The 19,301-nt window shown below is 34.2% G+C and overlaps 1 protein-coding gene across 1 annotated transcript in view; it reads left to right on the top strand.

Annotated features, from left to right (window-relative positions):
• Positions 1 to 3,343, top strand: part of LOC113521293 (WW domain-binding protein 11) — a 328,701-nt gene extending 325,358 nt beyond the window's left edge. The window contains exons 8-11 of the mRNA XM_026906785.3: positions 283 to 533; positions 1,520 to 1,683; positions 2,261 to 2,509; positions 3,080 to 3,343. Coding sequence (XP_026762586.1) covers positions 283 to 533; positions 1,520 to 1,683; positions 2,261 to 2,509; positions 3,080 to 3,291 — 876 coding nt within the window. The 3' untranslated portion in view covers positions 3,292 to 3,343. The remainder of the gene's footprint in view (positions 1 to 282; positions 534 to 1,519; positions 1,684 to 2,260; positions 2,510 to 3,079) is intronic.
• The last annotated feature ends 15,958 nt before the right edge of the window (positions 3,344 to 19,301 follow it).

Raw genomic sequence — 19,301 nt, 5'->3', positions numbered from 1 at the left:
TTCAGATTGTAGGAAAAATTTGAATTTTTAATCGATAATTATTTATTTAGCTTTATCAGGATCAATTGATTAATGATTTCATTCTTAGGGTGCAACTAGTGAAACCTAAAATGTTTCCTAAAGAATTTGATTATTACATTTAGATTATGAGATCCTACGATCATACGCTGTATAGGACCGAAGTCATCAACATTAGTCTTCCAAATGATGTTTAATAATAAGTTTTAATTAAAAATATATTTTCATTTATTAAGAATGCAATCGTTGTTTATATTCTTACAGGCTCCCCTTAGCACAGTGCCACAAAATTCAGTCCCGTCAATGAACAACTTTGATGGGGAAGCGATAGAGGATGATCGCCCGGCGAGTCCACCAGGTGTCCCGTCGCTGGTCCCCCCCGCAGCACCCAAGCCTACTTCTCTTCAGCAGAGAATGCTGGCATTATCCGGACAAAATATAGATGACTTTATGAAAGAGATGGAGGAAGTACACAAGAAGAGGGAAAGAGATAGAGCGGCAGATTTGAACGCCAGGTATTATTATTTTTTTTATTAATTCTCTGTACAGATAAATAAAACTAAAAGTGGGGTAAGTCAAGTGGTAAGATTGAACACTGGCTTAAATAAAGATGGTATAGGTTCAAATACGACTCATTTAGAGTTTTTAATATGGCATATTATTTATATAAGATATTAAAATACGATTTTCATTTTTCTTTTTGTAACTGAGGTCATTTCTGCCTATTCTTTTTAGAATTGTATTAGTTGTAGTTACTACACAGCTACTAATAAGGATGTTGAATAATAATCGTGATATTACAATTGAATTTAATTAAAATGTAAACAAAAGAATAATTGACTTGACCATATACAGTGATATCCAAAAAATTGATTAATAATAATTTTAGTGTGTTTCAGATAGTGTTACTGTGATAATTTCAGTTAAACTTAGTTAACTTTAAAATGTACTAAAATAGACTACATCTTATTGCTAATTATAAACTTTTTAGTATGGTGTGGCTTTGAGTTTTGTTTGCATCAAAATTATTCAGTCAAAAAGAATTTGATGGATATCAAGTTAGATTTGTTGTTGATTTGACTAGAGGGCTTAATATGAGAGTGCTTAAGACCTGATAATTTTGTTTTTTCTCTACTATAATACTCGGTATCGGTTAGCTGACGCTCCGATCCCGGTATATCAAAATATTATTACGTAAAAAACAATGTGTGTGTATTTACATTATAATCCAATCACGTTCCGATCAATCCTGAACTGTTTCTATAGACTATACCGAGAGCGAAAAACGAGATCCGCATTATAGTGGGTATCTGGCCTTATAGGTCTTATTGAACTTTCCTGCAAACTGCCATTAAAAATATAGAAAAAAAAAAAACAAACAATACAAAGTTTGTATTCACGTGACTTAAATCTGTCTAAATTTTAAAAGTTTGTAATAAGCCCTTGGGGTATTAGTGTAATTAATTTTCACTTATTTATTCTATATTTTTATTCTATTCAGGTTAAGTGCATTGAAGCGTAGTGGCCCTGCACCTGGCGTTGCTCGTGACAGCGATTCTGATAGTGACAATGAGACCATGATGCCTCCTAATCCTCAACTTCAGGAGTACCTCGAACCACCTGGCGTAGAAATGAGGCAAATGCCACCTCCTCTTATGCCACCAGGTAAATATTGTATTTATGCTTACAATATCTTTAAATTGTTCAGGAATGACAATAAAAGAGGACTGTTAGGTTACTCAATATATTCTGTGAAGTCCATGTTAGTATTGATGTGTGTAGGCGATAGTTAACACTGTTCATTAGGTGGATCGTTAGCTGGTTTGGCATTCTAAGTAATACTATCATAAAAAAAAAATAGAAAAATAATATTATAGCGTTTAAAGGAGGCAATTATAATGATATTATTAGTGCTTGACTAAATTACAATTCCAAGAAAAATATTTTGTACATTAAATCTATTTGAATAATAACATTAACTGTGATGTAGAGAATGCCAAAATAAAACTGTTTAGCCTTTTTTATTGTTGTCGTATTAGGAATTACTGGTATGATAATACCGTAAAAACTTGATTTATTTTTTTAACTAATGAAGGAATTTCCTAGTGATTGTCAGTAAATATTACTTTTATACTATTTCTGTAGATATTGTCAAATATATTTTGCTGATTTGCAAATTTATTATATATGGTTTTGTTCGAGTTGTTTGTTATAAGGTGTACCAAATCCAATCATTAATTAGGTCTCCGTCCACCACTTCGAGCACCTCTCGGCCCGCCACCCGGTCGCCCGGCGATGCGACCGCCAGCGCCGCCTGGACCACCGCCAGGGCTTCCCCCACGAGCATTGCTGCGGCCGCCAGGGCCGCCTCCAGGGGCGCCCCCGCGGCTTCTCCGTCCGCTGCAGCCACCACCGCCCCCGAAGCCTATGCCGCAACTATCAGTGCTTACAGCGGCCCCTCAACTTATACCGAAGAAGGATGGTTCGCAAGGTAAACGTTTTATGATTCGATTATTTCCGTTATAACGAAAATTCATTATCAGGGAAATCTTTATCATTTCTGGCTATTACTAATTATAAGTTTAAAAATTTATTTATTCTCAAAATTTTACAATAAATAACTAGTGTATTTGTTATTAAAATTTTATAATGAATGAGTGTAGAAAAAATATGAAATGGAGGTCACATTTTATTTGTAAATTTTTTTATTACAAACGTGGGTTTATACCAGCTGGTAATCGTCTACTGCTGAACATAAGCCTCCACCATAAGGGCGGTGTTGCCAGTAGTTGCCATGCTTGGCAGGTGGGCTGGCCATCGCAGTTAGGCTTTGGTGATGTTAAGAGGGATGCTCCTACCTCGAGCATTATGTTTCCTTAGTCGTCTCTTAGACATCCAAGGGTAAGAACGGCTGGCCTGTTCTACGCTGGGACCGCACGCCATTAACTATATTTAATCTTTTATATTAATTAACATATAGTATAAAGAATCATAATGAGAACTAATCTCTGCCTATCAAAATTTTGTATATAGCTTATTTATCTTATTACTTTTATTACAGGAGCCACTATCAGTGCAAAGCCACAAATCAGGAATCTTTCTGCTGATGTCACTAGATTTGTACCTTCAGCGTTACGAGTTAAACGGGAGGACAAGAAAGTCAAACCTGGTGTAAAGTCTGCCTTGCAAAGACCAGCGGACGTGCCCAAACAGGCGCCGACTAAAGACGACGCTTACATGCAATTTATGAGGGAAATGGAGGGACTTTTATAGTTTAGTTTGTAATGTAAATAATTATGAGTCAATAAATAGCTAAGAATATTAACTGTTTATTTGTATACTAGTTGTATCCCGTGGCTTCGTTCGCGTGAATAAGTACTTAAATTATTACGTGCTGAGTAAGAATATATTGTAACCGTGTACTAAATTTAATAAAAATCTGTTCAGTTATTTTTGCGTGAAAGAGTAACAAGCATCCATTTATACATCATTACAAACTTTCTCATTTATTATATTAATAAGATTTTAACGTCGATTCCACCCGAAGGTAAGTAATGATGATGTTTAAGATTGAACTCGCGGGACCATAGTGTATTCGCTTTTGCCTTAAATGTACAATATATAAAATAAAAAAAAAAAATGTTTGGTGTTTGTTAGTACACTTGCAATATGTTGCTAATTGTCGTTGTTTTTAATTATTTTTCATACAGATTGGAATAGTAAAGAAGTTGCCACCCACGTAATAGTATTAGCCATCACAATATACTGTAATAACCAGGTAGCACCTATTCTAGAGGATAAAATAACTTAGCTGCTTAGCAATCGAAACATTAATCTTAAAAAAGTGCCAGTGAAGATGATTTAACGTTTCTTTCTGCTGTTTCTGGTTAGTTAGTTGGTTATTATCATATCTTTTATTAACTGTTCACTGTTGAATATAGACCTCCCCCTATTAAGGGGTTTGCCAGTAATTGCCACTATTAGCCATCACAATATACTGTGATAACCAGGTAGCACCTATTCTAGAGGATAAAATAACTTAGCTGCTTAACAATTGAAACATTAATCTTAAAAAAGTGCCAGTGAAGATGATTTAACGTTTCTTTCTGCTGTTTCTGGTTAGTTGGTTATTATCATATCTTTTATTAACTGTTTACTGTTGAATATATACCTCCCCCATTAAGGGGTTTGCCAGTAGTTGCCACGCTTGGCAGGTAGATTGACAATTGCAGTTAGGTTTTGGTGATATTTCAAGAGAGACGCTGTTGTCCATTCCTCGACCATTAAATTCCCTTAGTCTCTTTTTATGACACCTACAGGAAAGGAAGCGGTAGCCCATCTATGCTGAGAATACACAGCAAGTTAGCTTATCTGTATAAGCTAACCTGCTGTGTAGAAGTGTGTTTAAATTTTAATTAACGTAACCCAGAATAGATTACGTTCATTAACATACGAATATTAACATACAAAAATTTGTATTTATTATTCATTAATAGGGTCTCAAAAACATTTTTTTTATGTAGAAAAAGTTTTATATTACTAAACTAAAAAACTCAAAATTTTCGAAAAACCAACGGCACTACACAGTACAAGTTATGCACAGATCTATTATGATGTAGTGCCTTTGATGTAGGTATAGGTTGTCCTTATTGAAAATTTTAATTAATTTATTTTTAATTTTTTTGGTGAAATAAGTATTTTTTTTTAAGTAAATAACAATTAAAAGATCCTATTAATGAATATAAACACTAGTTTTAAGGAATGGATTACGTTAATTAATATACTGCATAACAAAAACTTTATTGGAAAACGAAATCCACTGTGCCATTCCAAACAATGTTAAATAGCTATACATATAATATAAATTAAATACGAACAAACAATCATCTCAGTTAAATATTATGGGATGAAGAAAAACACAAGTTTGCCATGAATAATTTTAATTAGGATACCATATATTATTATTTAGCCTGTATATTTTTAATTTTACAACTTTGTTTTTGTTTCTGGGTTTTTTATAACGTCTATTTGCCTGCTGTGTTTTTTACATCTTCATATGGAACACATTCGTTGACAAACATTTTTTTAATACATAATATTACATATTTATAATAAAAGAGAAAACATTATGTTTAAATTGTTCTTAAACGTATAATTAATTTGTTATTGCAATTAGTGGCCGCTATCAAGCTAAGATCCATAAGGGCATAAAGTCTTAGGTCCAGTTTCAACGGGATCTTTAATTGTGATAAATAAATGATACATCAGTGTAAATATTCCTTTACGTATGTAATAAAGACGATTAATAGCGTGCAAAATAGAAAACAATTTATCTATTAAGTACGCCTATTTATTTTTTTCTTGTAATTTAAGTAGAGTATTGTATTTGTAACTAGCCTTTAAGCATATATGTAACCAGTTCACTAAACAGACTTCTTGTGCAACTATATTTTTCCCTCTAAAAAGCTTTACCAAACTATTATGAATATTAAAATAAAATAGCATTGAGTTATTTTCAAGTAATGCTTTTACCAACGAATAGCGTTTATTTTTGTTTATAAAAAAATGGGCTTCAATTTTATTTATATAAATAAGAATTAATTATGAGCTTAAATTGAGTTGACGATTTGCAACAGTCTTGATATGACTCATTGTTTATTTTAATACTATAAGAATTATGCGACTGTGACGATATCATGACCTGCGATTAATATAATCGGTGGACTTAGTGCAACGGAAATATATGATATTTAAATGTTTTTAGAATTTATATATTTAAATGTTTTGGATACAAGAAATGAAAGTGTGAGAATTCCTCTCACATTAACAGTAAAAGCAAAATGTAAAGTAGAAAGCATATAAAAAATATATATTCAATAGAGGTCATGAGACTATATTATGACAAGACTACTTCAAATAATACCATCCCCTCTTTGACTATGACCAAACTACCCAGGATGACTACATCGAGTTGGGGGGAAAGGGATTGTTAGTAATGGAGGTCAAATAGCCCCATTACTAGCAATATACCCTGTCAGGTCGACCTCCACGTGGTTTCCCCTGGAAACCATCGTGGCTAATTCTAGTAGAATTCGTCAGGATTTGCTAACCTGCTTTCATCCTCATTAGTCATCTATCACTGGTGCCCCGCCATTGTATACCGATAGCGCAGACGGGGTTACCATACCATTATCACCCATTAAAAAATAAACTACATCGAGTTAGTATGACGAGAATGAATTGAAATGTTGTCAGAAAGAGATTGCCTCAGCCAGACGTATATACGATAGGTGACATGTTGAAAAAGGCGTAAACATGCGGTACCGTTATCTCGGAGTTTGTATGAATGGATTGATAAATTTGGAGAGAGCAAGGGGCCTCTTTGAATGGAAACATTTGACATTTTATTGTTTCTATCCACTATATTGGGAGATAGATGTGTTGTATATATAAGTATCTGTAATGTTATAATCCCTCCACTTTTTTACATTGTTTATCATTCTATCTGATATTTATGAATTTCGACATCCATCCTATTTATTTTTGCTTCTTCTACTACATCAAATCAAAGAACGAGTTGCATAGAAAATTAGCGAATGCTGTATTCTATTATCGCACTATATGTATCATTTTCGTTTACATCATGGTTGCATTTCTTTTTTGACATTTATGACTAAACTATTATCACCTGTGTTATATCTAAATATTGCTCTTCTTTAGCTTTTTATGTTTTTTCTTTTTTTTTTTTTTATTTATAACAAATCTCGATTTTTGTTATTGTAGCATTTTTGTGGGAGCACTTTAGGTGATACAATTTTTGAACAGTAACGTTCAATAATGAATATTTCAGAATACAGTCAATATTTGCTTTTTTTTAAAAAAAAAAAAAAGAATTTACCAGTAATTTTTTGAATTACGAACATTGTGTTCTATATTTAGTGTATTGGGCATGCTGACAATAATTCAGACAATGTGCATGGTCTTAAGCAGCATACGTCGAGGACTTTTTCCACATACTCCCAACTTGTTGTGTCCACTTCCTTTGAAAATGTTTCATGAAGTAATTCTGAAATAAAAATAGTTCTTATTTGTAACAACAATGATGTATTAACAATATCTAGAAGTAATAGTATTATTATTAGTATAGTAAATATACTAACAATAACAGGTTAGCATCAATTGCATGATTTTAGAGTACTGTCTTCTTTTTAAACTTATTTAAAAAATCAATGAAATAATCACTATTCCTCTTATTCATAAAAATTATAATGTCCTACAAATCTATTTATACTAGTACTAATTTTTCAGTTTAAAAGACAGCGATATACACTGTCTTTTAAATTGAGAAATTAGAGCACAAGTCGAACACAAATATAATCTCATCACAGAAGATTCATTGCCAAGTATGTTGCTTTGCTCGCAAGTCCTGACTAATTTACTAAGGCTAGATTCACATTTAAACACGAGTCACGATTAGTTCTCGGTCTTAGTAGAAAGATTGAGCTTGATCATGTTTGTAATGGAACTGGACTGTACAGATATGAATACACATATGATTTGTGTATACACTGTACAGATATAAATATATTAACTGACCACGAATGAATTGTGACTGGTATTATAGTGGGAATGTAGCTTAATAGGACGCGAGCCGTCAGCGCGCCAACGTAGACATCATTATTGAATTCACGGTTTTTTTTAATGGGAATGAAAATGGAAAAATGCCACGCTTGCGCTATTGGTATTCACTAGTGGGGTACTAGTGAGTCCAGGTCAGTCGATACATAGTGAGGAATTCGCCAGGAAATAACCACGATGGTTTCCAGAGGAGACCGTGTGGAGGTTGACTTCACAGGGTAAAATTCACAGGGTAGGCTAGCAATGGTTCCTTTTTTTATATACAACTTAGAATGGCAAACAAGCTGACGGCCCACCTGATGGAAAGTGGTAACCGTCGTCTATAGGCATGAGCAGTACCATAGACATAACAGAGTATACTGTTTCGCACATGATACCCCCCATGCGTTGCCATTCCTGAGGATCAAATGTTATTCCTCTGTACCCTGTAAATTCACGTGCCGCTAGGTCTCATTACCAACAACCCCTTTCACCCCCCGAAGTCACGGCTTTGACATTTCTACCTGGATATTTATTGTTATGCAATATTCTTACCTGTCGACTCATAGTTGTAAGTACACACGCTGTCTAGGGCGTGATTGAGCATTTTTTTGCAAATGGCTGAAGGGTAGTTCACGTAGGCAGATGTCAATATATGGGCTGATGCTATGCTGTAGCACGTCACAAGTACCATAAATACGTAGAAACCCTTCATTTTCACTGATCTGAAAAAGTTTCTCAATTGTTGTTGTGGGTCAAAATTATTATAGGGGCCATAAAATAAATTTTGTATTTTTTTTTTTCTACTTACATAGTTTAAGTCAATTGTTACTAACAAGAATGGATCTTTGTAATCTATAAATAAATAAATATTGATATTATAAGGCCACTACCAATGCCAGAATATTATATTGTAGTCAAATTTGAAGTGTAGGGATAAGTACCACTGCACACTTTTTATTGCTGTGAATCTATGCTTCCATGGCTGGGTTTCGGATTGGAGGGTGGAATGTGGTAATAAATTTACAAAATACGGAGGCAAACAATATATTTTTTTTATACAACTTAGAATAGCAAACAAGCTGACGGTTCACCTGATGGAAAGTGGTAACCGTCGCCTATAGACATGAACAGTACCATGGACATAACAGAGTATACTGTTTCGCCCATGATACTCCCCATGTGTTGCCATTCCTGAGGACTCAGGTGTTATTCCTCTGTACTTTGTAAATTTACGCCATATCCCACCCTTCAAACCGAAACACAGCCATGTAAACACAACTGCTTTACGGTTGAAACACGAATGGGACAGAGGTACCCAAGCAAACGACTTTTGTACAAACTCTCTCTCTGGATATTTCTAAGGAATCAAGTCATCAAGGGTACGATAGGCATTAATTGGGCACGAATTGAAATTGGTTAACTTTCTCCAAGTCGAAATTAATGATTAGAGTATTATTAATTGAAGAATGAATATAAATCTATCATTATGTTCACGTGGTTCTTATGGTAGATTCGAAAAATATTTTCAGTTTTCTATATCGGTAGGCATATTGTATGAAGTAAAAATCTTTAGCATTTATTTATAAGGTGTTCTAGCAGTTAAATTAAGTAATTTTCCCATAGGAACACAGGAAGGAAAGGAAAGATGCTCAGCACCAGTGCTGATCTTACAGATCTCTATCTAGTATCGGTATGTTTTTGGACTTTTCAGTTTTTTTTCAATGCCTATATTCGATGGAATTCACTTTGTTAACCAATTTAAAAAAAAAGAAGGCTCTCAATTCGGTTGTATTTTTTTATGATTTTGTTCGATGGAGTTATGAAGTAAATGATGATTTATAAACCGATTTAGAAAACTCTTATTTTATCTGAAAGGATATACTGTCAGATTAGTCCCATTAAAATTTTGTCAAAATTGCTTTAGTAATTTAGTTTATAAATCAAAATAACATACACTGCCATCATCGATGTCGATATTTCTTGTGGAACAAAGTTTTCTCAAAAAAAAAATTTATTATTGATAAATTTAGTAAGAATATTAAGAAATACTTACCAGGTCGAGATGAAACGCAAGCTTGATCACATTACAAGAATCGTTCCTATTTCAACATTGTCTTCATGTCTGAAAACAATCAAGTTTGTATTATAATATGCACATGATTACAAAGTCTATAAACTTGTAGGTATTTATTTGACATTAAACAATTATTCTTATGTATAGTCATGTTATGGTTGAAAGGATGAGATATGGCTGTAAAATTATGGGATACTGTTTTGAAATCTTCATGTCACAAAGGTTAGCTATTAATGAATGACCCGCAGGCGTCCAGTAGTCTAGTACATACGAGTATGTTACGATAACCGATTACCTTCAGACAGGTCGTTTATTTACCCCTCTGTGATAAAAATAATAGTTTATTCTTTATATAAAACTAATATACATAGAACCCTGTATATTCATTATCATCGTACCAGCAGTTAAGTGTTCACTGCTGAATATAAGTCTCTTCTGGGGATATTGCCATTAGTTGCCATGTTTGGCAGACGAAATGCCAACCGCAGATAGGCTTTGGCGACGTTTTAAAAGAGACACTGCTGGTATGATACAAGCACAGTTCTCTCCACCCTGTTCTGAAAATTATTGTGATTAATTCCAGTTCCGATGGGCCAATTAATCTGAGATTATCCTTATCTATTATTCCTCACTATGAGAATATCCGTAGAAGAATTAAGGTGACCGACATAGCCCGAAGCATAAGCTAGCCGACGTGACAATGGGCTGGTCACATAACACGAAAAACCGACAACTGATGGAGAAGAATGGTCCTTAAGTGGGGACCCCGTACAGACTCACTATAGGATGATCCATTAGATGGAGTAAAGACCTCAAAAGCATTGCAAGAAGTCAATAGATGTAGATGAATTTCTTCTGGATGGCAGCCTATGGGGGGGGGACTATGTTGAGTAGTGGACAGTTAACCCTCATTTCTATCGTATGGCGCCGATGGAATACCAGTATTCCGTCAACGAAAACCAACAGCTTAGGCGATATTACAATCACATTTTAAATTTTAATTCACAACACAGTAACACAGGTTTAGTCGTAATGAATGTACAGAGCCGAAACCCAAACTAATTTTCCACAAGAAGTACGTAGAATGAATAAGCTTTCTTACCGAATCGGTCACGTAACCGCACTGTTTGTATGAAAATTTAAAAAGTATATTGAAACTGTAAAAATTTTCCCACAACCCTCTAAGTCCTTAACTTAGACGTTAAAAAACTTACACAGTTTAAATATATCATTTTGACAATTGTCAGTTTCAAAGTCATTATTACTTTTAGGTTTCGGCTTAGTAAGCACTTGCCTATTCCAATTACAACCTAATACAAATTACAGAATACTTACATTTATTGCTGACACAAATAAAATTACGATGTTTTATAACTTACCTCAATTTTGTTAATGGGATTAAACTTGATGGCGGCAACCCTCTCAGAGCCGTCTTCTTCTAATGATGTCAAGATAACGGAACAGCCCTTTTATACGCCTTTGCACGTGTCACAGTAACTTATTATAACTTTGGAACAGGTAAATAATCTGCAACGAAGTTTCAAAATGTAATTATATTTTCATGTATTTATTTATTACATTGAGTAGGCAGAACACTTCTGCGGTACGCGCGTAGACTTGAATGAGTTCGTTCCAAAAAGCCGAAGTAAACAAGTTGTTATAAATAACCAGAGCAATGAAGTTTTATCGGACTACAACTTTTATCTAATGACCTGTGTGTACCATAAAAATTCGATGTGAATCGCAAACATAACTCATTGTTTAATTGCAAATGTTTCAGAACATAAAACTTTTTTGAGTAGGTGGAGTTACCACAGCCTACACAAATCATTGTTTGGAAATAATGTTTAGAAGTAATTAAAGAGTTTGTTTTATATAAAAGTCAATTTCGGCTTACAAAATTAATAATTACAGGGATTTATATTTACGGTAAACAGATTTGATAAAAAGAAACATCAAAATCGGTCTAGAAGTGTCCATGGTACCATATACAGATATTTTTTGTATATATGTGATATGGTCGAATTTATAATATCTTTTGTGAAACTTGGTTATAGCTGTTTAATAATTACGAACTTTAAGAAAATTAAGGATATTGAACTGCTTTAGTGCGGTTAAGTCAAATTGCAATTATATTATGCAACTTGGAACGGCCAATAAACTAGCGGCAGATTTAATTGATCTTACTAGGTATTCTACAAAAGAGGTGGTAAAAACAAGAATGGGTCAGAATTAGCAGGGTATAGTACAGCCTTGCTTATGTAATTCTGTATCTGCCTCCAAGTAGCTGTGTTTGTAATTTTGCATACTTAGCTGAATGCAGTGAAATTACAGAGTGTGGAGGTTTGCATCGCATAGAATCGGAAAGGATACGTACAGATGCAGCGACAGCTGAATCGCGTTCGGCAGAATGCCGACGCATACGATCAGCTATTCCTTGCGTGTTGAAATGTTTTAATTTTTGAAATGGTTGAAGTTGACGTAGTATTATTGGCTATTGCATTAGAAGAAAAAGTAAATAATCATAAAATACAAAAGAGTAAAAGAAAAATGAGTGGTGCCGCCCGGTCACAACTTTAAGTACGCGCGACGACAGCCAAAAGGTTCCGATCGGATACTATGACAGGCGAACGGAGTCGATCACGCGTCGCAGTATACTTTCGGTTAAGATCGCGTTTTGCGGAAGTCGCTCGCAGTCAGGCTGCTGTGAGTGGCTTGGTAATATAGACTATAAGTTCTGTATACACGATTTAATATCGATTAAATTTGTAATATCCGTTACAATGCGAATCGTTTGGTGAAGACTCCCTAATGTTAGGGAATGATTTGAAACATAAGTTGACACATAGATTTATGTAGCGACGGTTATCATTCTCCAAAAGGTAGGTTCGCTGTTTGACACGCCAAGTTTAAAAAGCGATCACGGCATAGGGAGTTAACGAGTTTCGTTCTAGAAAAATCATGTATTATTTTCTAGTTATAGGTTTACATGCGACTTCAACCGCGTGACCGGGATAAAAAGTAACCTATATCCTTTTCAATCCCATATAGTACGTGTATACCAAATTTCAAAATGAATAATGAATTGATAAACCATTAAGGCGCTATAAAGTAAAAAAACAAACTCACTTTCACATTTATACCTCTAGTATTAGTAAGGATAAAAACTCGTTTGCTACCTTGTAATCAACTTTTAAGTAAGTGATATAGAAAATAATACCTATATTAAAATTAGAAATACACATTTTTTGGCAAATTTAATTAGGTACATATTTTTAGTTGATAATGCGTTACTTAAGTAATGTATCAAGTAGATAGTTAACCGTAATCTGTTGTATTATGTGGGGCATGTTTTTGTTTTCAACATTACTAGTATCTCAATAATTTATACTTACACGTGGTAATTTTCTGACGAGATTTAATACTTATAATTGTTAAGTACCTACTTGGTTTAGTTTTGCGCCGTAAATTTCTAAACGTGCTCGAATTAGACGATAATTAAGACGATAATATTAAATTGATAATGTTGTTATGATATTTTGCGTGAAGTTGATACTCTGAATTTGTAATTTGCCCATGCCTTGCTTGCTGACTTGCTTATTCCACTCGACTCATTAGATAGCCGTTTGTCATTATCATCAACATATCAGCCGTTAACTATCCACTGCAGAACATAGGCCTCCTCCTATTGGGGGTTTTTGCCAGTGGTTCCCACGTTTGACAGATTGGTTGGCAACTGCAGTTAGACTTTGGTGATGTTTTAAAAGAGGCGCTACTACCCACCCCTAGATTTTTTTATACTACTGAGGTGGCAAACAATCTTACAGCCCACCTGATGGTAAGCGGTTATCGTAGCCTATGAACGCCTATAATAACCAGGGGTTGCCGACCCCGAAGAAACTTCTTTACTCCCCTTTTGAAGAACTTGTCTAGTCTCTTGGAAAAATCTCGACATTCATTAATCATTCAATAATCTGAGCGTTCGTGGGAGAAAATATCTCTGAAACCGTGTTGTGCGCAACCATCAAGGTTCATCATGATGTATAAGGGTGAATTCTTTGTCAATGGCGAGTTGTACGATGGTATAAAGTGGCTGTGGGCATCATATTGGACAATTCCTCTGAGCACAATCCGTTGTAAAAGCGGTAGAATACGCAGAGTGCTAAGTCGTTATGTCGTAGTCGAATGCTAAGGGTTCGATACGATCAATAAGTCGTGAGATAGTCGTTATTAGTAACAATTTATCAGTTATCAGAGTATTTTTTTAAAACTTATATTCATTTTTTATCCAATGTGTATATATGTACATACTCGTATATAACGGGAAATGAACTGTGACGCAAAGCGCCAAACGCCCACTGAAAAAGACTTTCGGATGAAGTCAAAACAACTGTCGGAAACGGCAAAACACAGTAAACACGTTAATTTACCGATATAGACAATCATCAGAGGGTTGTTTTTGTTAACTTTCTGGATTTTTTGTCTATAGGCGATGGTTACCTCTTCTTATGAGGTGGGTCGTCAACTCGTTTGCCATTCTATGTTGGATTAAAAAAAAGGTTATGCTCGTGTTTCTATCGTTCTTTAGAATGTTGTTTTAGTTTTAAGGGTCAATGTAGCAGTGAAATTATAATATTTTAGTTTGTGATACACATATATATTATTTTAGTTTGTGAATACAGTAAACATTAGATGTATTTCAATTTGAATAATGTTACAAAAAAATGAATTTACCTGGAGTATAACATCTTAGTTCTCTGGACTAATAAGTTGTCCTGAGCTCGTGGGCGTTATAGAGTATTCTATGAAGCTATTGGTGTTTTTTTTTTAATGGATGACAATGGAATGGTTACCCCGCTTGCGCAAACGGTATATGTTGGTGGGACATCAGTGAGGGATGATAGATGAGATGAAAATGTAAGTCAGTTACCCACTGTGAAGAATACGCCAGGAATTTAGTATGATGGTTTCCAAGGGGAATCACGTGGAAGTCGACATGATAGGATATATTACAATGAGACTTGTAGTTTGCATTACTAACAATCCCTTCCCCCTAGCTATTGGTGCCGCTATTGTCTAGAGGCGACGGTTTCTTTTTAAAGTCCATATAAAAAATAGTTTTGTTATAGTATCACTTTTGTTTGTAGACTACGTTATTTCCAAGAACATTTAGAACGGACTGGAGGGAGATTTATTTTGAGAATTCTATTTTTGGCTCTTTTATTTGGCTTGTTAATTTGTTTGTGGATTGTATATTATGATTACTTTGAATGCCTAGAATACGAAAATAAGTTGCAATATTCATTCATAAAATTAGAACAAGATTTATTTTTAGAAGTTCTATTTATTTATTTACTTATTTATAAATTGTTCACTACGCTTACAGTTTAGTGAGCCATAGGTTCATTTTACAAACTTCAAAATTTTAAACAATATTTAGAAAATGTATCTAATTTGTCATTAAAAATATCAATATCTGGCTACTGAGCAATCAGACAATTGAGCAGAGAAATAGCCTGATAAGTGGGAGCAAAATAAATAAATATATAAATGTTCAAAAATTAAAATCATATTTTTTATAAGGATTCAGAAGTCTGTAGTTCAGGTAATGTAATTGTGTATGTGTGTATGACTGTATATGCTTAATTTGTATTTAGAGTAATAGTGTAGGTATACAGCATATATAGTTATATGTAATGATAAATATAATATTTAATTAGTCATTAATTAATAAATAATATGAGTGCAAAGTCAGTGTACATTGTATATGAAATAAGTAGGTACTTATTAATTGCTTCAGCACCTAGTAGTATTTTTCTTATTATATATATATATATATATATATATATATATATATATATATATATATATATATATATATATATATATATATCTTATTTGAGTTCCACTGCTATCGGAAGTTAGACAACAAAAGGGAAATCCTAATTAATTGTAGTTGCCGCTCTGAAAAGCGAGGTGGTGCTACAGCCAAACTACTCCCACAGGTTTTTCAGCCAGGAGTGACGCCTCATGTCCGCACTTCATTTACCAGCAATCTGGCTTTGGATGATTAGATAGAATATTCTGTACTTTTCATTCTTCATGACGTAACCGAAGTACATTTTCCGACGCTTAACGGTGTTCATAAGCTTCAACTTTTACCTAAGCCTATTCAATACTTCAGTATTTGTAACTCGGTCGCGTCATAATTTTCAAAATACGATGGTATGTCCACATATCAAACGTATACATTATATGAAGAGTACAGGGTATTAAAGACCTAGAGGTCTTAGAAACGAATGCCTTCTTAAAAGAGCTGATATGTGGACAGATGGATAGAAAATATGCATTAATCATATGTTATAATAAATAAGAGTGTATAAGACATTGTAAAATATTTTAGTCTATTTTAGTTTAGACTTAGTAAACAGAGAAATAGGTATTACGTCTGTTTGCGGATATAGATAAATGTTTTGTAGGCCATAGAGGCAAACGACTTTTAATGTATAATTAGCAATACATGACCTTTTTACAAAAGTTCAGAAAGATTTTTTTTAAGTGCGGACAAGGTATGGCAACCTTGTCTGAGCAATTGGTTTAAGTTGGTGAGGTGTAACCGAGAGTGAGAAGTGACGATAGCGTCAAGTTAATTGATCTATCGTGATGTCATCGTCATCATCATAACAGCTTTTAACTGTCCACTGCTGTACATAAGCCTCTCCCTAGGAGGGTTTTGTCAGTAGTTGCTACGCTTGGCAGGCGGGTTGGCAACCGCAGTTAGGCTTTAAAGAGGTTTTAAGAAGGACCCTGCTGCCCATTCCTTGCCCTCCCTTAGTCGCCTTTTACGATACCCATGGGAATGGAAGGGGTGGCCTATTCTATGCTGGGACCTATACGGCGATATCGTGATGTATTGACAAGAAATATTTTATATTAAGGGTATTACGGTCATCAAAGTTTAGACATCATGATATAATCTATTTATGTGGTAATTCCGATTAGCTTAGTATAGGGACTGGTTTTCGTCGAAGGTTGTTGACCCCACTCTATGACGTCAATGTTGCTGTTCATGTCTACAGGCATTGGTTACCACTTTCTGTCGGTTGCGTCGTCAGCTTGTTTGTCATTTTAAGTTGCATTAAACGCAATAGGTAGCTTTTAGGGGGTCCATGTGGAGGTCGAATAGGTATATTGTCAGCAATGGGGCCACTAGTCCCTGTTAAGAATGTAAGTAAACAATTGACAACCCTACCTTCAAAGTAACATAAATATCTCTAAGAATCCAGTGCGAGGCGAGAAGCTGTGACGCAAAGCGCCCTCTAAAGACGACTTCCGCATGAAGTCGAAACAATTGTCGAAAACGACAAAAACACAGTAAGTTCATTATTTATCCGTATGTATATAGACACAGGAATCTTGGTAGTTGTTTTGGAATCAGGACGTAGGTTTTTGGTTATCAATCATTTAGAATATCAAGTCTTTAGAACTTTGCTTTGTAAAAAACAACAATTTAAATCGGTATAAAATAAGAATCAATACGAGAGTTATCCTATCATTCGATGGGTACGTAACAATCGAATCTTAAATAAAAAAATGTTTTTAATTCGTTGTTTCATTTTGTATTAGCTTTTATTCGAGACTTTGTCCGCGTGACCGGGGCATGTTTACTGAACGGGATAAAAAGCAGCTTATATACTTCTCAATTATATATAGTATATGCATACCAAATTTCATAGTGATAGTTTGAGCCATTAAGATGCTATAAAGCAACAAACAAAAACAAACAAACTCACTTTCACATTTATAATATTAGTAAGGATGCGGCTACGATCGAATGAGATTTTATAATTTATATGTTGTATAAAAATTGTATGTAAAATGTCATTTGATCGTTATGCCACAATACACAATTAGTGAGATCAAATCTTAATCTATTGATAAAAATAAATATAAAAATCGAATTAGTTTAGTTCATTAAAAATTTTTCCTTTTCAATGTTACTAAAAATTTTTAGTGATCTGGTCATGTTGTAATTATTACAAGGCATAAATTCTATGCGAACGATCTCGCGGGTAAAATCTAGCATTTGTCTTAAAACTCCTTTAAGAAGAGTAGTACTGACGTTGTTTTTAAACAAAAAAATGTTTTACTATTTCAGTAGGCGCTATAAAGTATTATATGCTACTCGGAATGGCAAACAAGTTGACGGTCCACCTGATAAAAAGTGGTAACAGTCGTCTATAGACATGAACAGAACCATCGATGTTACAGAATACACAGTGACGCCTATAATACATCTCATGTATTCCTGAGGACTATGGTGCCTAATTAGACTTTTGTACAGGCTTTGGAAACCATTGTAAATGAATAATGAAAGCATATATTTTTATTGCATTATAACATACTGGAAATAAGAACGTAATATAAGTGTCATTAGAGGCGACTAAGGGAACTTAATGGTCGAGGGATTAGCAGCAAGGTTCTCCTTAAAACATCACCAAAACCTGAGGTTGTGGTTGCCGACCCGCCTGCCAAGCGTGACAACTACTGGCAAAACTTTACAAGGAGGAGGCCTATGTCCAGTAGTAGACAGCTAATGACTGATATGATGTTGATGATGATGATTGATGAAAAATACAAACAATAGATAGTAAGTACAATAAGGCGGGTTCATTTTGGTTAATTTTTGTTGAATTCGTCTCGATGCGTTAATTGCCCTGCTTCTATCTTCACTTATCATTCCCTACTTGTATCCCATCAGCGTATTCCCATAGTACAGATGGAATTTGGTACCATTCAAATATCATGCCATAAAAAAATTATTATCCATCGACATACAGAAGCACTGACTCCCCATAATTTTATCAAAATTGAAGTCGCTGTATTTTTTTTTGTGCAACAGGATCTTAAATTATTATACTCACGATATGATCTCATAACGGTAGTAACACAGAGTAGTGAACGAGTTCTTTAGACTGTAGTACTAATTTGTATACTTCCGTAAGCTCCTTAACTGGTTTATTGTCGTCACAAAAAAAAAAGAAAACCAGTTCCGTAGCAGTTGCGAGCTTTATTGGATGTTTTATTTTTGGTGTTATGGTAAATCATTGAATCCTTTGTTACATAGATAATTAACATAACCGGTGGAAGTGACGCAGATTACTTAATAGGTTTCGTTTTGTGTCACAAAGAGGTAAGCGGAAATAGGTAATGATAAACCTTCCGTAAAACATGAATATAAATATATATTTTTTTATTTCTGACAATATGTGCCTTCTGTCTAGTGCACAAGTATATTCTTAATCTGTGGTATGATACTCTGGGAAATCTTTGATACAAAAGACGTCACACCTTCAGTGTTCGTAACTAACTGTGCCAAAATTGCAATTATCCGTCAATTTTCAGAAACATTTGAAATATTTAAAATTTTCTGATTTAGTATTTAAATAGCGGTCCGCCCAGAAACTAAAACGTCAATCATAGAATACACTGCATATAAATCTACCACTAAAAACTGTGCATCCACTTCATATTTAGGCTCGAAACTTTTTAAATACTTTTTTCCTAACAAAAACAGAATTTTCAGTGA

This window comes from Galleria mellonella, unplaced genomic scaffold (assembly GCF_026898425.1).
Source record: "Galleria mellonella isolate WM207_F2 unplaced genomic scaffold, CSIRO_AGI_GalMel_v1 utg55, whole genome shotgun sequence".
In the NCBI taxonomy this organism is placed as follows: Eukaryota; Metazoa; Arthropoda; class Insecta; order Lepidoptera; family Pyralidae; genus Galleria; species Galleria mellonella.
This window is presented reverse-complemented; position numbering and strand designations above follow the sequence as displayed.